At 41.0% G+C, this 25634-nt stretch overlaps 1 protein-coding gene across 5 annotated transcripts in view; it reads right to left on the reverse strand.

Moving 5' to 3' along the window:
• Positions 1 to 10407: 10407 nt before the first annotated feature.
• Positions 10408 to 25634, reverse strand: part of LOC147623335 (pentatricopeptide repeat-containing protein At1g11290, chloroplastic-like) — a 59419-nt gene continuing 44192 nt past the window's right edge. For all 5 annotated transcript variants that reach the window (XM_086821474.1, XM_086821473.1, XM_086821476.1 and 2 more), the window contains 2 exons: positions 15059 to 15267; positions 10408 to 14872 (listed from right to left, as the gene is read on the reverse strand). In XM_086821474.1, the coding sequence (XP_086677600.1) occupies positions 12103 to 14872; positions 15059 to 15267 (2979 nt within the window). In that variant the 3' untranslated portion in view covers positions 10408 to 12102. The remainder of the gene's footprint in view (positions 14873 to 15058; positions 15268 to 25634) is intronic.

Raw genomic sequence — 25634 nt, forward strand, 5'->3', positions numbered from 1 at the left:
GCTTGACATGTGGTAGAATAAAGCATTATTGTATATGTTGCCATAGTTAAGACCTTTCTACTGAGGAGCATTAAGCTAGGGCGTTATTTTCATATAAAGGTACTTTATTTACACAAGGTATATCAAAAAAACACTTTATTTACACAAGGTATATCAAAAAAACACTTTTCGTAATTATTTCAAGAAGTCATTAATCCCATTAAAATGAAACGTTTTCCCTCTTAAAATTATCTTTTAGACTACTTTACAAATTCCTTGAGCGGCGGTTTTACATTCTGCGTGCAAGTGTTCTCACTACCATGATGGGACTAAGGAGGGTATCTATGGGCCATGTAGGTTTGATTTTTGATAGGCGCTTCAAAATTGGATGGGGTTGGTGAAATATAGCAAATTTTTGGTATCCTAGTGTAATTTTTATATGGTAACTTTTAAAGTTTCAAGTATCTTACTACCAAAATCCTTAAAAAAACAAGCATGACACCCATGTGAGGCATGATAACTTTATAGATAAGCATGACACCCATGTGAGTCCTGATAACTTTATAGATTAGAGAAGCCCATCATTTAAGGCAATGCTCCAATAAACTTGTACGTACGCTAGAAAAATTCCTCCACTAGACGGTGAGAGATTTATCAACTTGCCATCTTTTTCTGTATACTTTTCTTTTGTCTCTCCAATTTTACATTGTAAATATTATAAGCCTTAACATTTCTATGAAAAAATAATCTATTAAAAGAGCTACTTCGTTAGCCCCCCAAAATATCAAAGAGCTTGAAAATGTTAATTTTGTAAAATACAAAAAAGCACGACAAGAAAAAATCTAAAAAGATTCAGGGAGAGACTAATCCAATAGGCTTCGGGGAGCCATGGGATTAGGGAAAGAAGGCAGATTCAAGTGGCTAGGGTTCAGGTTTAATAAATCGAACGTTATTAGCTATATATGACTGGACTGTTATTTATAGTAGCAATAAGTACTCTGTAAGTGAGTCTTGGGTTATTATTGATTTAATGTGGTCTGGACCTAGACCAAGAGGCCTACTCCTACCATGGACACTACGGTTCATTATTAGTCTTGCCCAAGGGCAGGCTCTGGTGGTATGGGACGCCAAGGTTGACTGGCATGGACCTGTGGGAGTGGATCCTTAGCCCCTACCTCGGGGGAGGTTTGCAGTCGTGTGAACCTACGGAGCTTGTTGGCACCCCTCCTATTCAGTTTGTACTAATCTTGTTTGGCATGTGTATTAGGGTTGGTCTATGGGAGGATCTCAGATACACTCCGCAACAAAATGGAGTTGCTGAGCAAAAAAACAGGCACATTGCTAAGATTGCGTGAGCATTGATGGAAGAGAAGAATATGCCGCATAGCTATTGGGCTGAGGTTGTTTCTACAGCAGTTTACATCATGAACAGAACAACTCCAACTGCAGCCATACATGATGTAACTCTAGAGGAGAGATTTACTGGCAGAAAACCTGATTTGTCTTATCTGAAAGTCTTTGGATGCATTGCATATGTGCATGTGCCAGATGAGCTGAGAACTAAGCTGGATCCAAAAAATGTGTGTTTATTGGATATTCCCTTTAGCAAAAGGGATACAGATGTTATAACCCTGCTACACGTGAGTTGAGGGTAAGCAGGGATGTTGTTTTTTATGAGATGAGCAGCTGGTATATTGCTGAAAAAGAAGCTGTTGGGACTGATGTGAGTGGAAATGTGGTTGCACAAAATGCAAGTCAGCAATCACAGTCTTTGAGGGTGGACTAGGAGAGTCCTCATCTAGTGGTTCAGTTGATAGACCATGGAGTGGCAGGCTGCATCATAATACCAGTCCTGCAAATGTGATTAGTACATCACATAATAAAGGCAAAGAGAAAGTGGTTGAGCCCCTTAGTATGCCTGACATTTTTTAGGGCATTCTCATGTTGATGGAGAGTCTAGTGGCTCCTCAGAGATGAGCCTTGATGAGGAGCTTGGGATACCAGCTCTATGAGAACACCTAGTGTAAAGAAGGCTATGGAAGCCATGAATGCAAAGCTACGAAGATCTGGGAGAGTGAAGAATCCTATGCAGAGGTTTACCTATGATGGTTATGTGGCACCATCACTATGCATACATGGCAAAAGTTGCGCAGGTTGTAGAGCCCACATGCATTGATGAGGCTATTGGAAATGTGTGTTGGGAGAAAGCTATGGATGAGGAGATGGATGCACTATATGGAAATGAGACTTGGGATTTAGTGAAATTGCGTGAAGACAAGAAAGCCATTGGATGCAAGTGGGTGTACAAAGTAAAACATAACAGTGATGGAAGCATAAGCAGGTACAAGGCTAGATTGGTAGCCAAAGGATATGCGCAGACATATGGCATTGATTATGAGAAAACTTTCAGCCCACTTGCCAAGATGGCAACAGTGAGAGTTATGATAGCAGTGGCTGCATCAAAGAAATGGTCTTTACATCAGATGGATGTAAAGAATGCATTCTTGCATGGGGATTTGCAGGAAGAGGTGTATATGTTAGAGCCACCTGGTTATGAGGATGTGAGTCACCCCGAGCATGTTTGCAAGTTGAAGAAAGCCTTGTATGGCTTAAAACAAGCACCAAGAGCATGGTCTAACAAGATTTCTGAATATGTATGTGAGACACAGTGATAGAGGGGTTGTGCTTGTTGTCATCTATGTAGATGACCTGATCATTACGGGGGACCATGATGCAGAGATCTTTGATGTAAAGATCTTGCTTAGATAGAAGTTTGAGATGAAGGATCTGGGGGAGCTCAGATATTTCTTGGGCATTGAGGTGATTAGGTCACCACATGGTATTGGATTATTGTAGAGACATGGCTTGGACATGTTGTCCAAGTATGGTATGATAGGCTGTAAGCCTATCTTAGTGCCATTGGATCAGAATGGCAAGTTGAGTGCAAATTCAGGAGAGATTTTGGAGGATCCTACTATGTATAGGCGCATAGTAGGAAGCTTGATCTACATGACGATCACCACGCCAGATTTGAGCTATACTGTTGGGTTGGTGAGTCAGATTATGCAGGTTCCTCGGAAGCCGCATTTGGACGCATTGAGACGCATACTGAGGTATGTGAGGTCTACTTTGCATTGTGGACTATTTTATGAAACTAGGACAGAGATATGTGTACATGGGTACACAGATATGCTGATTGGGCTGGTAGTATCTCAGATAGAAGATCTACTATTGGCTTCATGTTTTCTTTGGGGAGTGCTGCTGTGACTTGGAGCAGCAAGAAGCAGCCTACGGTTGCTACAGTAAACAGAGGCCCAGTACAGAGGTGCTGCTATGGCAGCATGTGAGGTAGCTTGGTTGAGAAAGCTACTTGCAGATTTTCTGTGACAACATTAGCAGTATACAGTTGGCCAGGAACCCAGTTTTTCATGCTTGCACGAAGCATATAGAGCTCCACTACCATTTTGTCAGAGAGAAGGTTTTGGCAGGAGACGTTGACCTTGTTTATGTCAGCACACAGGATCAGGTTGCTGACATCTTCACCAAAGCATTGGGTAGTACAGAGAAGCTCCGCAGATTCAGGGCTTCGCTTGGTGTACATGAGATGGAGTTGAGCTCGAGGGGGAGTGTTGAGATATCGAGCTCATCTACTGAGGCGGTGGACACTGATGACCCGCCTGGGGGATAGGCCCCACACTTACACCACTAGCATGGTTGGTGAGATCATGGGTGATATACGGCCAGTGGGATGACAGGCTGTGTGACAGCCATTCTAGAGACTGGCATAGTTATAGCGCCAGCTCATTTAGTTGGGTTTACACTATAGAGAACCCTAGTATGTATTTGGTTGAGTACCTTTCATATGGTGTGTACTCTTATCCTTGTATATGGTGTGTTGAGTGTTGTGTGAAGAAGAAGAAGATTTTCAGCCTCTCACCTTGTGTGTTCTCTATTAGGGTTTTGTGAGTGTGTGTGTGTGTGTGCTTGCAAGAGCTCAAGCTCTCTTCTCCTCTGCATCTTTTCACTTCGCAGCAGCAGCCTAGACCTCTTCCTTGATCTGCAACACACCTTGGGACAATAGCCTAGATCTTCATCACATCTATGTTTTTTCTCCTGTAGCACACCTCAGGACAATAGCACTCTCTGCATCAATCACATCTACCGCTCTCCTTCTTTTTTCAAGAGGAGAGAGACAGTGATGGCGGATATATATATATATGTATGTATGTATGTATGTATGTATGTATGTATGTATGTATGTATGTATGTATATAGACAGAGAGAGGGGGGGAGAGAGAGAGAGAGAGAGAAACACTTTTGGGACTAAAATACAAATGCATAAATATAAGAGCACACAAAGGTACATATCAATATGTCGTAAACAACTAAATACAAAGCATAAGTGATAACCAAACTACTCTGGGTTTAGACACTAGAAGCTGAAACTAAATACATCTTGATATATCATGAACAAATAAGTGTAGCATAAGTGCTAACCTAATTGCTCTAGGTCACTAGACAATAAAACCACTAAGTACAAAGAAAACGTGCTTACCCAGCTACTTTGGGTTTAATCACTAGCATCTAAATCATCTACTGATTTGAAGATATATGCAATAACTCATCATACATGAATCTTATCCTCACTTGACAAGGCTACTCGAATGGCAATGCTACCACTAATACCAAGTTTTTGTGCCATCTGTTGCGTCATCACCATATATGTGCTCATGCATGCCTTTGTATCTCTCTTTTCCCTCTTAATGCATTGTTTTTTTTGTCTAAACCCATGAAAGGCCACTTTTATGTCTTGCAATGTTACCAAACCAGTGTTAAACTAAAATTTATAAATTATATTTTTTTTTGCAAAGAAAGAACCTAATGATGACCATGCAGGCTATGTTCTTAAAAAAATTTAGCACTCAGTATTTTTTTTCAACTAACATCTTGTGTTGAGATTATTTCTCTAATAGGAATTTCTTTGAAACAATATATTTAAGAGTAATGATCTATGGTCACACTGCAGTCGTTGATATTGCTCTAACCAAAGAGTGTAGTCTCGTGAGACATGAGTCTCTCACTCCTCCCATCGAATATAGTGCATGATGACAGTGAGCACACTCGCTTAATAGCTCCTGAAAAATGGTAGTTATGAGCTACCACTAGGTCCAATGCTCTACAAACGTGTGGTGGTGATGAGCTACCACTAGGTCCAGCTTTGCCAACATGCTCAAATTTTGTGAGCCTACTCTCCTCAAATGTTGTTAGCCTATTTTCCTCAACTTGAAGGATGTGCTCCAAAACTTGCTCTCTTCACTCCATAATATGACCAAGTCCTTAAAGCCAAGTGGAATCTAATCAGGGGACACCCAATTCATGTGAAACAGTCTAAAGGTCATCACGAGCAGTGTGAGAGACTGGCATACCTATCTAGAGATGGATCTCTCATGTATCGGGGTAGAGATCATTGATACAAGGAGAGGAGACAATATATGCTTCAAGCACTCAGTTTTAGAAGATTGGTGAATATATCCTAAAAATTACTTTTTTTCATTATAGGTGATAAAATAGACCCATAGAAAGTATTCATACTTAGGCTTTAAAAAATCAAAAGATACTGGGGTAGGGAATATAGTAATGATTACTCATGACCATGGGATAGGGAATTATGGTGACTTTGCTATTAGTCTTTGACCTATAGATCCAAAATTTATAATGGGATCATTATCACATTTGGAAAGAGAAGATAGTCATGGTTATAGAGATTTTGTGAATGATAATATGCCTATGATAAATTGTGCACTTTAAAATAGTATGACTTCAAGAAAGACTATGGATTGCCATCACATATTGGACAAAGGAACCTTCATATGTACCACCAACTTTCCAAATAAATCAAATATATCATCTTTCAAGCCACTTCTTGGTGAGAACTTGATGTAACTAAATGAATGTGGCTCTAAAAATTTAAAAAAATGCTACTTGTTTGCATACCTATCACTACTAGTTACTAAATACACATTAAAAATGATACAATTAAGCTTCTTCATGGCTTCATGGTTGGAGACACACTTGAAGATATTGATGCAATGGCTTAAATGAAGCCTCATTTGCATTCCTCATTTGTTTACATTTTTGCTCTCTCTCTCTCTCTCTCTCTCTCTCTCTCTCTCTCTCTCTCTCTCTCTCTCTCTCTCTCTCTCTCTCTCTCTCAATCTTTTATTATATACTCTAAAGTTTAAATGTTGGAATTTTTTTGCAAAGAGGGTTTTGCTAGTGAAACCCCCCAATGTAAATTTATTTCAATCTTTTGATGAGTAAATTATTTTGCCAAAAAAAAACATAGTATTTTTAATGTGTTGGCTAAGATTTGTCCCCTCAAAAAACATTGAAATTTTTTGCACGGGGGGTTTTGCTAGCATGCAAAAACTTCCAGTGTTTTTACACTAGAAAAATAGTTGTTTAAATGTTGGAAGGATACAATATATTGATATTTGCACATGATAATTGATGCCTCGTAAATTCATGATTAGAGATTGACATTGTCACGTGACTTTATTAATAGATCATGCACAAATTTAGAGATAAATATTGTAATGTGAATGAAGAATACAAGAATAACATTGATGAACAATAGATAGCCTTTGATTAATTATAATCATTACCATTGTATTGATTACAAAAATCTTTTTAGGTATAATGGGATCTATAACCATTGTTGATTCACACTTTTAATGATCAAAAATATTGTCCAGCTCACACTTTTTCTACAACAATGGAGTTAGCATACTTTTTTAGTGAGGATACACTTGCCATGACTACTCAATTCATAACAACAAATGGGATGACAAAGGTGAGTATAGCTCACCTGAGTTTAGCATATTTGTTTTAGTGAGGATAGCTCATTTGGGTTAGCATACTCATTTAGTGAGGATAGCTGCTCAATTAGTAACAAACAAATGGAGTAACAAAGGTGAGTACAGCTCATCTGAGTAAGGCATTCAAGGGATGAAGGAAAGATCTATTAGGTTGCATTATTTGTATGGAGCAGTGAAGTATGATGATTTACCTTTGAGATTCCTATTGTAAGAAGGTCGGGAGAAATGGTATTCCATCCTGACATTCAATTTAGGGAGAAGTTTGTTGTTAGATATGATAGATTATTAAAAGATGAGAAGCAAGTTGTGGTTGTTGCCTTAATCAAATAGATGCCACCAAGAAGTTCATTGAGGTCAGTATTTGAAATGGTTTTAGAAATTAAACAAGTTTAAGAGATTTCTTCTACATATGATGTGAGTTTTTTATTTGAGCTTCCATTCAAAGGTCATGTCAAAGAGGAAGAGGAATTGAGAGCAAATACAATGATCATGTCTACACAAATGAGGTCACCATAGTAACATTGCAGCTTTTGATGAAGTTGTGAGGGTTAGAAAATGTAGAGGGCAGTGTAAAAACTCTTTATCCTCTCATTTTTAATGTGAAGTTTTGTTAAATGAGAAGCATTGGCAAGGAAGGCTTTTGAGGATATGTGAGGTAAATATGAGTGGAAATCAATGGCTCTTTGAAATGTCTTTATTGTGGTATCCCGCCTTGGTGCATACAAGAATGGCCTTGTCAACTTTATAATTGTTTTTCTAAGATGACCAATGAAAAAAAGATGAGTAGGTGTGTTATTTATATTGGTTATCACTTACACCAAGTTGGAGATGGTGCTGCATAGGGAGTTGCAAATACATAGAACAAGATGGCACATGAATACCAAAAGCTATTCAGAAGAACGTGGCTAAAGAAATCATTCTAGAAGGAACACTTAAGGCATAATTAGACACTTTGGAGAGAATACATCACCATGCATTGACCTCATTACTGGATAAAATTACATGGACTCTAGATAATCTTATTTCCCACCTCACTTAATCATCAAAATCAAACATCAAATTTGGTCTTATATCTATATATTGTTGATTTGTAGCCTATCTTGTTGGAAAAGAATACCCAACAAGGGCATGGTTCATTTTCAGAAGGATTGGATGTCATTTTGCAACTCAAAAGCATCTATTACTACTTTCAAAGCACATTGGTCTTTTTGGGGATGCAATCTTTTTCTTGATTTCAAAGGTGTTATGTGTTTAAAATGTCGACTCAAGGACCAAGGAGTGGTGTAAAGTTAGTGAACAAGATGAGGGCTAGTGGAGTTTTGGATGGTTAATGGATGTTATTTTACTTTGAAAAGAAAACACATGGTGGATGAGGTCTGGTGGAGAATTGGATAGTTAATGGATGTTTGTTTACTATGAAAAGCAAACATGTGATTAGACATCAATGGATTGCCATGTGTACAACCCATGTGTAAAAGTTACAGACAATTGCAATTGGAAAACGAGGGGTACCCCAAGGCTAAATTTAGAGTATTTATGGCCAGTAAGGCCCAAGAAAATCGGGTTGCAGTCAAGATAATTTTTAATGATGGTCCAAATAATGTGCTTCAAGGAAAAGAAAGGTCATAGTTGTCTCATTGGGAGTAAACTTGCAAAGATATTCGAGTAAGTGTGTTCCTCCACAATGGCAACAAGAGTTCAAGTTACAATGTCGACAATGGAAAAATTATCCATCCCATGATGCCACAGAGATGGAATTGAAGAACCTTTGAATATGGCCAAAAAAAAAAGAGACATGCAAAGATAACAAACATTCCTATGTTGGAACATGGATAGTGTGGTGGCACGCATAAGTAGCACACTAGGGAATATATGATAAAGGTATATAGATTTTATTAGCTAGCAATAGAGAAAAGCATTCGATCATCCATCAAAACAATAGATATGCAAGCAATGGATACTAGTGTGACAAGTGTCTCATTCCTATAACTTCTCTTAAAACCTTTTCATAGAAGTTGGTTGGGACATGACAAGCTCTTTGCTTTAGAGTGCCATATATCATAAATTTTTAAAAAGGGAGATATATGGGGTACGGTCCAAGTTTGTAAAATATCTCTAAGAGGGGAGCCTCCAACGTTTCATTGCCATGCAACTTCATTGATCTTACTAATGAAGTTTTCATGGACATGGGTGCAGTGGGTGGGCAAGAATCCATTTGGCCAAACTCCATACAATTAGGAGAAACCGAAAGGTATAGGTACAAGAGCCTATACATAAGAATAACTCACATATACCAAATTATCAATATGTGTGTCAACCAATTGGTATGAGACATTCTTTGGTAGGTGCCTGATAGCAATGTAAGTTCATTGGAGGATGAAGTGCATAGGAGCATGTGGGCCATCCGTAGAATTAAAAATGTCAAGGATATTTGGAGGATAAAGAGATGAAATGCAATTGATTGATTGACAAAAGGGGGAGAAAAGGGAAAATTTGGGTTCCTACACCTTTGTTCTTTGGTAGGATCATTACGACAGTAAGGATTAGAAGGCAAATGCTATGGTTTTGTGGTGATTATGTTGAACACACATGGACCCAAGGCACTTCAGCGGAGCTTCCTTAGGAGTGGCCTATCAAAAGAGGTACTTGTTTGAGTGGATCAAAGATTGCATCCTTGGAGGCTAGAGTTTTTCGCCTCAAAACAATTGGTAGACACCCTAACATCTCAAATGTGGACATAGCCTATTCCATGCTGCTTAATGGTGAACACAATAAGATATTGCTCTCTCATTGGGGCTCATACTAGTTAACCCACAATCCACTCATCCGGCTGATTTCTCAACCCGTACACTATGCTAATATTAAATCGACTCTAAATGGAGAACCCCACAAGCTCATAGAATACTTGTTTGATGTTGCATATGCTTATTTGACGTGGGTTTTAGTGAAGAATTTGCATGCACTCAAAAAGGTTTTCATGTAACAACCAATTCAAGTCAGTCCCCAAAATCTAGGAGTCTATCTGACTAGAGAATGGTAGCCTTCTAAAAGTGGATGACTTTTGAAGAAAACTGAGCCTAAAGACTGGCCGATAACCTAAAGAACAAAATCTCTTTAAGAAAATTTAGAGTGAGGTACTTGAGTGTAGAAGCTGTTCACCAGGCTCTAGGGCTTGAAATGAGAAAGTTACCTACCATGGCTATACCAGGTTGGGAACCTGTACTCAAAATGGGCTTTATAGAAGATTAATATCGTTATCAAGATGCTAAAAGCCTGATCCTATATTGGGCTGATTTTAAAAATGAAAGACTGTAGTTTGTGTATTTGGGTATATAACTCCTATGCCACAGATCTCGGACTTGGGAGGCATTCCACACTCCACAGTTTGTTACAACTCTACTCACCCCTACGGGACTTGGGTTGAGCTGATATGAAAAACCTTTTACTGGGAGGGGTTTCCATCTTCAATCAACCTCTTCAGTGAATACTCATTCTCATGTCTCTCGTCTGAATAAAATCCAGCGTGTATTTGCATGGATTATTTGCATACTAAGTACGAATTTGTAAGTGATTTTTCTAAATTGTACAAATAAAGAAAATAACCTAATTAGTTGCACATCAATTTGAACAGGACAGACACGGCAGCAGTTCCATGTATGTAGGAGAGGATTTCTCTAACCACGGTTTAGGTTAGGCACCTTAGTCAGTCACCTCAAAGAGGAAGGCTAGGGCAAGGCCACATTGTCAATGGATGTCCTGCAAGAGGCAGATATCCTACATAGTCCGCCACCCTGCTGACTGGCCGGTTCCAACTACTGCCCTGCAGCCATACCTTCTGAGCCGATGGATTTCCATACTTTATAATAATGCTAAGAAGCCTATCAGGAAAAAAAAACAAGTGCTGATTCTAGCCATATGCTCAACACCTAGGGTATAGATTGCCTCTCCTGCAAGAATGGCAAGAATACCTTATGCATGGAAGCTTTTCCTCTGCTCAGCTTATCATCATTTATAAAAGGTCATCATAAATTGAGGAGGTCATGTGACCTATCTCAGAGGTTAAAACAAGATCTAATCCACCAACAAGCTCACATGCAGCAATGCAGAAGAGAGAACAAACCCTAGAGAATTGGCAAAAACAGCACCTCATGAATTCGTAGACGTAGGCCAGGTAGCCCAAAAGCATGGCTTTGTCTAGGGCCATGCCAAAAGAAATATTGCTCTGTGGGAGACCAAAATGAGCCACCGCCTCTTGCTGCTGCTCCTTCATGATGGCAATGATACTCACTGGCTGGTTGTGCAGAGGAGAATGAAAGTGATGAAGAAAGTAGAAGAGCTGCTGTGAAGAAAAAGCCAGTTAAAACAGATCATCCCTCCTTCAAGTAACCTCTGAATGCCAGTTGACTCCTTGTTTAGCCCTAGTAAACTAGGCTCAACTTGAGTGTGTTTGTTCTGTTCCCAAAAAGCAGTGCCAACAAAATTTCATCCACAAATAAAAACGAGATAATGTGCCCAGCAGTTAGGGATAGACTACTCTCACAACAACAAGAACGTGCGGTCGACTCCTTCCAGGCTGAGACCTAAGTAAATATGATGTAAAGATTTTCTTGCACATCTCGAATGGAAAACACTGGCTTTGCAATTCCATAAAATAAGAGGGTCTGGCATTAGGGTTTCAGAACCCGCCTCCTTGGGCCCCTATACCCTAACAATAATCTCCTTTTGACAAGTCGGTTAGAGATGAGGTCTATCTTAAAGCGAATACCAGCCCACCTCACACAAGATCAATGCCAATCTCAACAGGTTTCATCATTCAGTGTCACCATCATCACCTCAACTTTTCATCCCACTTGCTGGTCTCACCCTGGCCCATGGGAGTAGGACTTTGGCCAGCGCCTGTCCTCACACAAATGTCAATAAAGTTTTACATTTCCTAGTCACACTTCCGTCCAGATTACATGGCAAGCCGAGTACAGAGATTGATGATGTTATGTCTAGGTCTTTGTAGAGCTCAAGATCATCTGTTTTTGCAGGGAGCCTTTTTAAAAGAACATGGCTGTCTCCCTTCACTGGATTTGAAGGTTCTAAAGCCGTCTCATGGAATGGTCATCTCAAAGTTCCTTGATTAAGTAGGGCATCCTTGACGTTAGAAAAGCTTGCATTCCTCTTGGAAAGATAGAGGATATCTGGACTCGTGATGTCATGAGACCAGTCCATTTCTGATGCTGGGGCTTTCAAAGTCTTGTCATGAGAAAGTTTTGCAAGAACATGCACCATCCTTAAATTGGTGTATGCAGTAAGCATCCTTCACTATAATTTCTCGAGCTTCAATGTAAGAAATAGCTTTACTCGTAGTATGGCAGTTGTTGCACATCCTGAGATTCTTTGCTACCCGGATTGTTGCCCCATGAGGTGTACTAATCAGCCCAAAAGCTATGGCCAACTTCTCACTGTGCCCACAGATCATGTCTTCCGTGTTCTTCTCTAGTAATGGAAATGATCCGTTGATCTGAACCTTGTATTTTTCTTCTTTCATTTTCCGGCTCAAAGACTTGAGCTTTGCATAAATATCTTTACTCTGAGGGTGTGCCTTGTCATCAAGGATGAAGGTGTGTACCTTTCTATCAATCTCAATAAAAGCTTGTGCTGGCTTTTTCCACAATTTTGCATGGATTCTTAGCTGTTCTACTCTCTTTGCATCCTCATGCATCCCACATTGAACATAAATGTCTGTCATTAACACATAGGCAGCAGCATTTTCCAGATCCATGGCCATAACTCGATCAAAGCATCGTCTTCCTACGTGCACATTCCTGCGTGACCTGCATGAACTAAGCATAGATGTCCACCCAACGTCATTGGCTCGAAAAGGTATGGTTTCAAGTAAGTCCTCTGCCTCATTCAAGCATCCTGCGTTGCAGAGAAGGTCTACCATGATGTTGAAGTGTTCCTCTGTTGGCACAATGTCATGATCGTCCCTCATAGACTTGAGGTGTAGACAGCCAGTCTCTACTAAGCCTGTATGACTGCAGGCTGAAAGGAGGCAAATAAATGCTACATCATCTGGCTTCAAGCCTGCTTTCTTCATATCATCAAAAGCCTTCCAGGCAGAGGCATAGTCACAATGCTGAGCATATCCTTTTATCAATGCACTCCATGTCGCAACGTTTTGATCAGGCAACCTGACAAAGGCCGCACATGCATCTTTTAAGCTCCCACACTGAACATACATGTCAATAAGGGCACTTCCAATAAACTCATGCACATCCAGCCCCCTATCAACAATGCAAGCATGAACTTGCTTGCCTTGCTCCAGTGCTGCAATGCTCGAACATGCTTTGAGGATCCAAACAAAAGTGACTGAATTGGGCTCTACACTCTCCTTTATCATTGCATGGTAAAGGTTGAGAGCACCCTGACCATCCCCATACTGTGCATGAGCAGCCAACAATGCAGTCCACGTCACAATATCGCGATTGGGCAACCTTTCAAACATTCTGCACGCATCCTCTAGACTCCCACATTTGGCATACATATCAACAAGGGAGCTTCCAACATACATCTCTGACTCAAACCCACTATCTATGATCTGCAAATGAGTATGCCTGCCCTCTTCTAGAACTCTGATGCTTGAACACGCTTTCAGAATGCTAACAAACATGACAGGGTCTGGTTCCAAACCACCCTCCTGCATTTGCTCAAACAACTGTAAAGCCTCCCAATCGTGCCCACGCCGCTCATACCCTGTGATTAACGCATTCCATGTTATGATGTCTTGACTGGGCAATGTATCAAACACAAGGCGTGCATCCTCTAGACTTCCACATTTTGCATACATGTCAACTAGAGTATTCCCCACAAGTGGATCTGATACTAATCCACGCACAATGACAAGGTTGTGAATCAGCCTGCCACCTTCTAGTGATGCTATGCTAGCACAAGCTTTCAAGGCACAGAGAAGCGTTGCCCTGTTTGGCAAAATATTCTGCCTTTGCATGAGCTCAAAAACTTCAAGTGCCTTCTCCTCGTTTCCTTTAAGGGTGTACTCAGAAATTAAAACATTCCATGTGACAGCATTTTGCTCCGGCAACATGTCAAACACAAGAAGCGCATCACTGAAGCTTCCACACTTACTGTACATGTCAAGGAGTGAGCTACCAAGAAACGAATTCAGCTCACAACCCCTTTCAAGAATAAGGGCATGAATTTTCCTGCCATCATCTAGCAAAGCTGCCCTACAGCATGCTTTCAAGGCAAAGATGAATGTTACCAAATTTGGTTCCATGTCCTCCTCTTGCATTTTCTTAAGCAGGTGAAGAGCCTCTTGACCTTGGTCATGCTGTGCATACCCTGCAATCAGAGCAGTCCAAGTCACAACACTTCGCTTGAGCAATGGCAATCGGTCAAAGAGAATCCGTGCTTCATGTAGGTTTCCACATTTGGCATACATATCGATTAGGGTACAACAAACAAACTCATCAGAATCCAAACCACTTTCAGTTACTTGGTTGTGGATCTGTTGACCCAATTCTAACCTTTCTAAGCTTGAGCATGCTTTGAGGACTGCAACAAAAACATAGCCGTTCGGTTCCACACATGATTTCTGCATCTCCAGATACATGTCTAATGCTTGTGAATACTGTCCAAGCTTACAATGTGCTATGATGATTGTACTCCAGGAAACCTCATGCGGTTTATATTGTTTATGAAACAAACACGTTGCATCTGGCAGGCAATCTAACGTAGCAAACATGCGGATCAGATGCCCCCCTAGAAAGGCATCAACCTCAAGCCCCCATTGCACAACAAGGCAATGCAACTTCCTTGCTGCTGTGATGTCTTTCTCAAAGATGCACCTCTGCATAAGATGGAAAAAAGTGTCCGGAGCCACATGAATTCCTTGCTGGAGAAGATGTTTCACAACCAAAATCACCTCATGAAGCTGTTCTTCATTGCACAAGTTGCTAACGACTTCATAAGGCAGGTAAGAGCCCATTGAGACATTAACCACCACACTGCATTGGGAAAAGGAAAAACAACCAGATTTCACACCATATAAATGATACTTAAGGAGTGTAATAAGGCAAAAGAACCTAACACCAAATAGTCCAATCTCAAAAAGCTGCACTGGAGTAGAAAGTACGACAGTAGTCCTGAAGTAAGATTTGGCTATGAAGGACACCTATTCATGTTATTCAAACCTCTTGCTTAAAGTGACACCCTTGGCAGTTTGAGACAAAAGCTCCACAATGATGCCCAAAGTCCGTAAGGTGTCCCTCTTGAAATACAGAAGTCGCTTGATGAGCTCATTGCTTTGGTACTGTAGCTTTCTGTCCAACTCCCCAACGGAATTTCCACCAATAGGTCTCCACACGGGCGCTATATAAAGCTTCTGGTGCCCGGAGTGTGTCTGCAAAGTACCCAAGCAATCACCGTAATTTAACAGTATTAAAAGCTCTCATTTGCATCGATCATCTTTATTCAGGCCCTATTTTGAGACCTTCACATTTTTGTGAGAAGCATGTTAGGATTTTGCTTTAGAATCCTTGTATAGGTCTACAAATTCATTTTTGAACATTCTATCATGATGCAATTTTTTCATCGCATATCTTGATTTGTCAGTTTTTTGTGGGCTAGTTTAGAAAGTATTAAATAAGGAATCTAGAAAAGTGTTCTATGAGTGAGTTGTAGTATTTCCGTAGTAGAAGAACCTTGTCTCAGTCTGATTCTTCCATTTAGGTTTTTGTGCACGGAAGTTGGTGCACAATCATGCATGTAGTAGGTATGACACCTCTATGTCCTGCATACGAAGGAGCATGGCATTCATCAATGACCTTTTGCCTCATATTTGACATAACACATAGGCAATTATCTTTCACGAGATACTCCTCTTTGATCCATGTTCAGCCACTAAATCAGTCCGTATATGCCCAAAATCAGCATCTGTATGGTACAATTCACACATGGCAGATAAGTCCCCATGTGAGGCAACTGACAAAGCAGCCACTTATGGCTAATTGGACAATGCATCTGCCACCACATTCTAATTTCCTAGAGTGTGCATAATCTAAAAATGAAACATTGACAAGAAGTTTGCATCCTCATACACTTCTCCAAAAGCTTTGTTTGCATCAAGAAGTACCTTAGGCTTTGATGATCTGTCTTGACCATAAATTTTAAAATCAGCCCCAAGAAGGTAGTGTTTCCAATTAGTCAATGCATGAATTACAACCAACAACTCATTCTTATACACATTCCCAAAGAAAGCTCAACATCATGCAAACGCCGGCTTTCATAAGCTACGGCATGCCCTTCTTGATTTACGACAACCCCAATGCAGCTTCCATATGCATCACTCCACACAGGTTTCTACAAGTCTCAAATGACTAACACAAGCGCACTCATAATGGCATCCTTGAGGCGAAAGAAAGCCACTTTCTCATCAACTGTCCATTTGAAGTGTGAGATCCCTTCAAGATTCAACCTAATACACAAGCACAAACAAGGTTAGACAAACCAAATAAAGGGGCGCAGGCAACCTCACCACCCGACCGTACGTTCCCGTGCCACAAACCACCCCCCAGCCAAGGGCTAAGGTTCCACTCCCATACCTGTCACCATTTGGCCACCCAATTGGTCCACCCATGCTTTCTCATTATGTATGTACATTGGACTGGCATCCATGGCAATTGCATATGCCGAGGATTGATGCCACTCATGTGATAATGTGTGGAGTTGGCTTTCTACTGCGACTTGTGCATGTGTGTACATGCCCGGAAATGCCTGGAGAATTGGTGTTCCATTGGGTCTGGTACCTCGTGTACTTACCTTGAGCACATCTATTTTTGTATAGTGACTAGTCTCATGAGCGGGGATTGTCCATACCAATGCTGCATTGCATAGCATCTTTATGTGCTTGCTTGCAATTGAATTTACATGTTGTTTTCATGCTTGCTTGACCAATGTGTAGTTTCAGGTAATGGGACGCCCGCCCGTAAACCGTGCGTGTGAAATTGTCTGTTGACATGGTTGGGTGGCATGTGACAAGTGGTAAGTATTGGTCATAAACCTAGCCTTAGGAATTAGCATTAATTTATAAGTGAGTGTGTAGACACTTCATTAAGTTTTGGGCAACCAAAACTCACTTATAAATTATAACCAACCTTGTGTTCGCACACATTGATGTCCCGAGGTGAAAAAAAATCAATGCCTCCTACCCATACCTTATCCCCTTTGTACAAAGGGAGCTTGCACCACAAGTCACTTGTCCACTCTACCTGACACCTAGGGTGGACATCTCATCATATATATACCTAGATGAACCCAAGAACATGGCCAAATTCACCTTTTAGGAACGTGCATGTTATATACTCATGGTAGGTAGTCAACCCACAAGACCATATAACTATCAACTCCATTATACACAGTATGGACTAGATACTACGACATCCCCACTAATGTCATCAGTGCCCAATAGTGGGTGTAGAAGATATGCTCACACACACACACACACATAAGAGCACCCACACAAAGTCCATACTAAGTTTTTGTCAAACCTCCAGAGATGCAGAGCAGACTCGGCCATAATGAAGCCTAGCACTAAGGGAAGTAGCAAATAGAAAGAATTAGTACAGCACATAAGTAGTTGATAGGGAAAATGCACCGCTAAAGATAGAAAGTATAAGCACAATATCAACTGGACGCAACTCGGACGAAAAATTCACAATCATATCTCTCTTCCCCCTCTCTAGAAGTTGGTACCCTCCTTCATGAGGCCTTATGGCTGCATTTTTTGCACTTTCTTCTTCTTCCTAACTCCATATCCAAGCTTACTAGTGTGTTTTCCAAGCTTCCAAGAGTAACAACTCTTATATTTGCTGTAATTTTTGTTCTTTTTGCTAAAAACCCTAATTTCAACCTTCCTTCCTCACATTGAACCATAGGGGAAGCTTTCCCAGGGTTCCCTTCTTCCTCTTGAAGACTTTTATCGAGAAGGATCACGACAGATTGAAGATTTCAACTCTCTAAACGCTTCCTGTTAGTGGAACAATAGAGAGCAAATGGTAGGGAACATGGGCACTTGAGAGGGTAGTGTGAGTTGCAAGTCTACACCGACAACCACATTGTTTGCAATATTGTTTTCATATGCATTGGTATGGAAATCTGGTCAAAAATGCCCATGACACTATCTACTTGATTCTCCCAAGATCAATATACTTTATTCGAGGGAGAAGCCGGCTGTTCTAGCTCGTTGTGCGTCTCTTGTCAATTCAACAAATTACTTCTTGTATTCAGCATGTTGTTCATTAAATCGTGGTGTATTTAAGTGTATTGATTAGCATTGCGTTCAACCAAGTTACATTGGTATCAAAGCATACAATTCTCTTTCACTTCTATCGGACGATCACCGAGAACACTAGCTATCTCTACACTTCGAACACTATGGACAGCCATACTATGAATGTTGAAGATGCCAACACAAGAGGCGGGGACAATGAAATGAACGCTTCCAATGCTTTACAAGAAGAGCAAACTCATGTGGTGCACATTAGAGAGCAAGAACATGAACATGTGGAACAGCTGTCCCGTGGCAAAGAGAAAATGCAGGAAGAAGAGTCCATAGCCTTAAGGACTGAACTTACTCATATGCAGGCTCTTCTTTATGCACAACAAGAAAAATTGAAGCTCTACCGCCGTGAGGATCCATTGGTACATGATAGTTTGAAGGCCAAGAAATCTAAATCTTATATGGATCATGCAATGGCAATGATTGCTCAAGAGTTGCACATGCAATCGATGGATGCAGCACGTGCATATTTGGCTTTACCGAGGATGCCTATGCAGAAAAGGCTATATCCCACATGTGTTGGTATCCCCACATGTGCCTGAACAAGCACTTATGTCTAAGAGGATAAATCCTCATGCTATTGGGGAGGAACCATCGGCAACTTCACGCCATGCAAGAGTACCTTATGTAGCCCGTGAAGAATGCAATGTATATGGCACTGATCAAAATGTATGTCAAATGTCATTGCCAGCTGAAAATGTGCATGCACAACACATGCAACATGGACTGTTGTTTTCTGTTGGTGCAAGTGTTCCGTGTATCTCTCATGTCACTCATACCCTCGAGTGTGCTCATGAGAGAGAAGCTATGGGTGAAAATGCACCAATGTGAGTTGAGGGGCCAGCCATGCCTCATGCTTACAGGGCACATGTATCTATGACTAATGCATCACCTTTTGTTCCTAAAATGATGCCAATCACAAGGGTTGTCCCAATGGACAAACATGCGGAAAAACATGTTGAGATGCAAGTTAATGCATCAAAGTCTCGTGATTTCAAAGCCGGGGACATATCTGAGAAGTTTGATGCATATCATGGGGAATATGACACATCAAAGACATTTTCTTTTATTGCCCAGTCTGATATTGCTTTTAGTGATGAGGATTTCACTCAGAAATCCATGATCCAGCATGTAAGCATGTTCATGAAAGGCACTGCTGCCCATTGGTGGCTCACAGAGAAGCTCTCACCGAATCCTGTTAGATCATGGGAAGAGTTCAAGGAGAGGTTCTATGCCCAGTTCTTGCCTCCCAATGCATTGAATGAGATAACAATGAAGTGGGATTGGGTGAAGCAGAATGAGGGGGGAACGGTGAATGCATATATGCAAAAGTTGTGGTGGAAAGTGCTTTTGGAGGTGTCTCCATTTATGCATGTCATCGAGGTGGAAAGGAAGAGAAGGATTCAATCGGGATTGCAACCCGTGTACAAAGCGGAACTATGAATGTATCTTGCTCACACCTTACACCAACTAATCGTAGCCGCTATTGCCACCGATAAACTGGAACAACTCAAGTTGAGTCAATCCAATAAGACTAAACCCTCATTTCAAGGCAAAGAGAGGGCTATCCAAAACCTGCAAAATAATGAACAGCCACCTAAAAAGGACCAAAACCAAGATAAAAATGGTCCAAAAGCTGAAAATAAGTCTACCAAGAAGCGCCCCTTCCAAGTGAGAGACTATGGTCTCACTCCGGAGCAGAAAAAACAATATATGAGCGAGGGGAAATGCTTTACTTATGGTAGCACTCAACATATTGCAAATGCATGCTCAAACAAGAAGCAGTGTGACAATGCAAATGCATCAAAGCCCAATGTGCATATGGTTCCAGATGTGCAAGGCTACACTCATAGTTGTTTCTCGTATGCGTACGAACACGTTCGTATGGTACGATACCGTACGAATTCGTACGATATCGTACGGTACGATTTTTTTTTTTTCTAAAAATTTTTTTCCTTGGAAAAAAAAATCCCAAATGCTAAAAAAAATATAGAAACCCTGGTTTACGAAGATCCCAAATGTTCGCAATACTTCGCAACTTTCATGTCCACTCAGTATTCCATATGGGGTTGTTGAGAGACCTAAAAAATCTGGCGAGGTAGACTGGTAGTGTACACTTGATTGGTAGGATGAGAGAATCTTGCTACATCACTTGGGGATCCCTGGTATAGGTAGGCTAGACAATTAGCTTCTCAAGTTATGCACGAGGGAGAAGATTTGGACATGGCCATTTTGATCTAGAGAGGAGTCCCTAAACTTATCACCCTAGATGCACTCCTCGTATTTGTGCAAGGACGGTCCCTTAGTCATAAACGCTACACTGGGAGACCTTTGGTATTGCATTACCCATCCAGGTTCTTTTTTGGAGACAATCGGGAGATCCAACCGGGAGAGACACATATCCATGTTCTGGTTCCTCAAGCACGTACGGTATCCGAAAATTTCATATTGTACCAAAAATTCCCATATGGTATCGTATCATACGGTATCGTATTTTCATACCGTGACAACCATGGCTACACTTCATAGCAAAGATAAGGTTGTATGTAAAGCTTGGGAACAGCTTAAGGATCAACCCGCTTTGTTCATGATTGATGATTGCGCAGCTGAGAACTTCATATCTACACAAATGGCAACTACTTTGGGTATTGAAGTGGAGGACATGGGTCCTCAAATTGAAGCAGAGGCTACCTTTGTTAGTAGAGAAGTGCAAGTTATACCTATTATTGGCAAGTTGCACATATATAATCTAGGCTATGTGGATCATGAGGACTTTCTTGTAGCGCCTTTGAACAACGGTGATGTATTGCTTGGAAAGCCTTGGCACACATGCATTGATCCGCGCAAGGCTTACAAGACCAACAGGATCACCTTCATGCATAAAGGGTGAGAGCATGTGATTGATGCTAGTGAAGAGGGTCATACCATTCCCCTTGTATCTCATGTACAAATTAATAAAGTAATGAAAAAGAGTAATTTTGCATACTTGATTTTCGTACGGATTATGTTTAAGAAAATAATATGATGTAAACACTCTTATTAATGATAAGCTGAAATTTTTGCAAGAGTACAACGATTGTTTTGCAGACGAATTACCAAACAAGCTGTCACTCGTACAACTGGAAGATCATTGCATTGATCTTGTGCCGGGTAGCTCACCACCTAATAGGCTAGTCCAGTCACAAGATCAATGCATGTTGTGTAAGTGCATCCCAAAAAGAGGAGATGACAAAGCAAGTAAATGAGCTTCTTGAGAAGGGTTTTGTTCAGCCAAGCTCTTCCCCATATTGTTCATGCGTCCTCTTCATTCAAAAGAAGGATGGATCTTTTCGTATGTCTGTGGATTATAGAGCTTTGAATAAGCTTACCACCAAGAATCAATTTCCAATTCCACACATAGATGACATCCTTGACAAGTTGGATGGATCGGCATGCTTTAGCCGAATTGATCTCAAGAGTGGGTTTCATCAAGTGCATGTGGTGCCTGGGCCCTGAGGATGTACATAAAACTCCTTTCAGAACAGCATTTGGGCTTTATGAGTATCTTGTTATGCCTTTTGATCTTCCATTTACAAATGCCCCAGCTACATTCAATAGAACAATGGATCACATATTCTGTGGGTACTAGAAATTCACAAGTGTCTTCTTTGATGACATCCTACTCTTCTCAAAGACCGAAGAAGAGCATAGAGCTCATTTGGCTATTGTTTTTGAAGAACTCCATAAGCATAAACTCTTTATAAATGCAAAGAAGAGTGAGTTCTTGTCAGAGATACATTATCTTGGACATATTGTGTCCAAAGATGGAGTGCGGATGAATCCTGCAAAGATTGATGCAATTCGGAATTGGCCCTAATTGAGATCAATGCATGAGATCCATAGTTTTCTTCGATTATGTTCTTACTAACGCACGTTCGTTCGGCACTTTGCATGGATTGCTTCTCCTTTGCATAACTTGACAAAGAAGAAGGCTACATTCAAATGGAGTGATGTAGATGAGAATGCATTCCTCAAATTAAAAGATGCAACTACTCATGGTCCAGTGTTGATCATTCCAGATTTGCAAAAGCCATTCAATGTGAAATGTGATGCATCTCGAAATCACATAGGAGCTGTCCTAAATCAAGAGGGACATGCCGTGGCTTATGAGAGCCATAGATTACATGAAGCAGAGCTCTCTCTTGGCATCTATGAGAAAGAGCTCTTGGCTCTAATTCATGCATTGAATCATATGGAAACATTACCTTCTTGGGACTGATTTCATTCTGAAGACAGATTACCAAAGTTTGAGGTATTTTCTTATCCAAACTAAATTGTCAGAGAAGCATATGAGGATGACCAATTTCCTCTGTATGTTTCATTATCAGATCTTGCACACCCCAAGAAAGAAGAATATAGTGGCAGATGCATTGTCACGAAAGCCATATGTAGCGGCTATCTCGATTACCTCTCATGGAGACTTGTCTGCCATGCGTGATTTGTATCATGCGCATGCAAATTTTGCCACTATTTGGGCTGATTTGATGGCTGGCCATGCACATGCCTCATATGTGATCAAAGAGAGTTATCTTATGAAAGATAATTGCCTCTGTAGTGTCTGACATGAGACCAAAGGTTTTGGATGAGTGCCATGCCCCTCCATATGCTAGTCATAGAGGCATAATGCCTACTACGCACATGAGCGGTATTTCTTTTGGCCAAGTATGCAGAAGGACATAGAGGCACATATACGTGCATGTATCACCTGTCAAAATGTGAAATTTGATAGGCAAAAGCCACCAAGTTTGCTTCAGCCATTGCCTATTCCCACACAAACATGGGAAAGTATTACAATGGATTTCATTCATTATGGACTTGCCACGGACCCAACAGAGTAATGATGCTATTTGGACAATTGTGGATAGGTTTAGCAAGCAACCTCACTTCTTGCCGGTCAAAAAGACCATCAAAACTGAGCATATGGTTAAAATTTATCAAGCATCATGAAATGCCAAATTCCATAGTGGGGGATAGCAATCCCAAGGCCAAAACTACAAGTCTCTTTTAGCGGTATTTGATAATATGGGCACTAAATTGGACTTCTCATCAGCTTATCACCCTCAAAGGGATGGGCAAAGTGAGGCTGCAAATTCATCCGTGTTGGATCTCTTGAAATGTTAGGTAGCGGATCAGAAGTCGTCTTGGAAGAAGTACTTACCGCTTGTGGAATTTGCATACAACAAACAAAATGCATGCTTATACAGGAAAGGCCCCGTTTGAGATTGTTTATGGTAAGGTGGTTTTGCCACCCATCCTTCGCACAAAGAATAAGATATTTGCAACTGATGAGTATGTAAGAGGCTTGGATATTGCTTTTGCTTAGGTGCGGACAGCCATTGCAAGGTCACAAGACAAGCATAAAAAGTCTACCGACAAGCATAGAAGGCAATTCAATGTTAAAGAGGATGATTGGGTATTGCTGAAATTTGAGAATTCAAGACTTGCAAAGAGGCCTGGCAAAGAGGGTGCATACCCTAAGCTTGCAACCAGGTACTATGGGCCTTTTCGAGTAATCGAGAAGATCAATGAAGTGGCTTTCAGATTGGCATTGCATAGTCATTGGCACAAACACAATGCTTTTTATGTGAGTCTCCTTCGCAAGTATGTAGGACCAGAGCCCAGTGAACCGGTCGTTGAGGATCCACCAGATTATATATCACAAGGAACGCAAGCTTGCTGCAGGCAAAGTTGTCAGGCATTACCTTGTGGAGTTCAAGAATTATCCTCCCATTGATGCTAAATGGGTAGATGAAGAGTTCTTTAGAGATTGTCTGCATTTGCTCCAGATGTATTTGGATGCTTTTCAGTTGCGGACAGCTCTTTAGAAGCCAGGGGGATGTCACCATTTGGCCACCCAATTGGTCCACCCATGCTTTCTCATTATGTATGTACATTGGACTGGCGTCCATGGCAGTTGCATATGCCAAGGATTGATGTCACTTATGTGAACTGTGGACTTGGCTTTCCGCTGGGACTTGTACATGTGTGTACATGCCCGGAAATGCCTAGAGGATTGGTGTTCCATTGGGTCTGATACCTCGTGTACTTGCCTGGAGCACGTCTATTTTGGTATAGTGACTAGTCTCATGAACGGGGATTGTCCATACCAATGCTGCATTGCATAGCATCTTTATGTGCTTGCTTGTAATTGAATTTGCATGCTGTTTTCATGCTTGCTTGACCAATGTGTAGTTTTGGGTAAGGAGACGCCCACCCGTGAACCGTGCGCGTGAAACTGTCTGCTAACATGGTTATGTGGCATGTGACAGGTAGTAAGTATTGGTCATAAACCTAGCCTTAGAAATTAGCATTAATTTATAAGTGAGTGTGTACACACTTCATTAAGTTTTGGGCGACCAAAACTCACTTATAAATTATGACCAGCCTTGTGTTTGCACACACTGATGTCCCAAGGTAGACAAAATTCAATGCCCACTACCCAAACCTTATCCCCTTTGTATAAAGGGAGCAACCAGCCATGTGTCCATCCCAACTTGCACCACAAGTCACTTGTCCACTCTACCTAACACCTAGGGTGGACATCTCATCATATCTCTCTTCCCTCTCTCTCTCTCTAGAAGTTGGCACTCTCCTTCATGAGGCCTTTTGGCTGTATTTTCTGCACTTTCTCCTTCCTCACTCCATATCCAAGCTAGCTAGTGTGTTTTCCAAGCTTCCAAGAGTGTTTCCAAGTGTTGTTCACTCTCCCACACTCCCAATGACTGAAATTCAACAAAACAACTCTTATATTTGCTGTAATTTCTGGTCTTTTTGCTAAAAAACCTACTTTCAACCTTCCTTTCTCAAGTTGAACCATAGGGGAAGCTTTCCCAGGATTCCCTTCTTCCTCTTGAAGACTTTTATCACGAAGGATCGCGACAGATTTAAGATTTCAACTCTCTAAACGCTTCCATCACGAAGACTTCCGCTGTCATCCCCTCTACTTGCAATTGGTAAGCTTTGATGCTTAAATATGGAAGCACGTAGCAAGAGGGAGGAGCAGGACTCCATGTTCACATACCCTGCGTAGTGTTCTCTTGTCCTACATGCTCTCTTGCAGATTGTTCCTACCATGTGTTGGTGGAACAATAGAGAGCAAATGGTAGGAAACATGGGCACTTGAGAGCATAGAGTGAGTTGCAAGTCTACACCGACAACCACATTGTTTGCAATACCGTATTCATATGCATTGATATGGAAATCTGGTCAAAAATGCCCATGACACTATGTACTTTATTCTCCCAAGATCAATATACTTTATTCGAGGGAGAGACCGGCCGTTTCCGCTCGTTGTGCATCTCTTGTCAATTCAGCAAATTACTTCTTGTATTCAACATGTTGTCCATTAAATCTTGGTGTAAGTGTATTGATCAGCATTGTGTTCAACCAAG

The sequence above is a fragment of the Cibotium barometz genome, chromosome 27 (assembly GCF_041138505.1).
Source record: "Cibotium barometz isolate CiBa-2024 chromosome 27, ASM4113850v1, whole genome shotgun sequence".
NCBI lineage: Eukaryota > Viridiplantae > Streptophyta > Polypodiopsida > Cyatheales > Cibotiaceae > Cibotium > Cibotium barometz.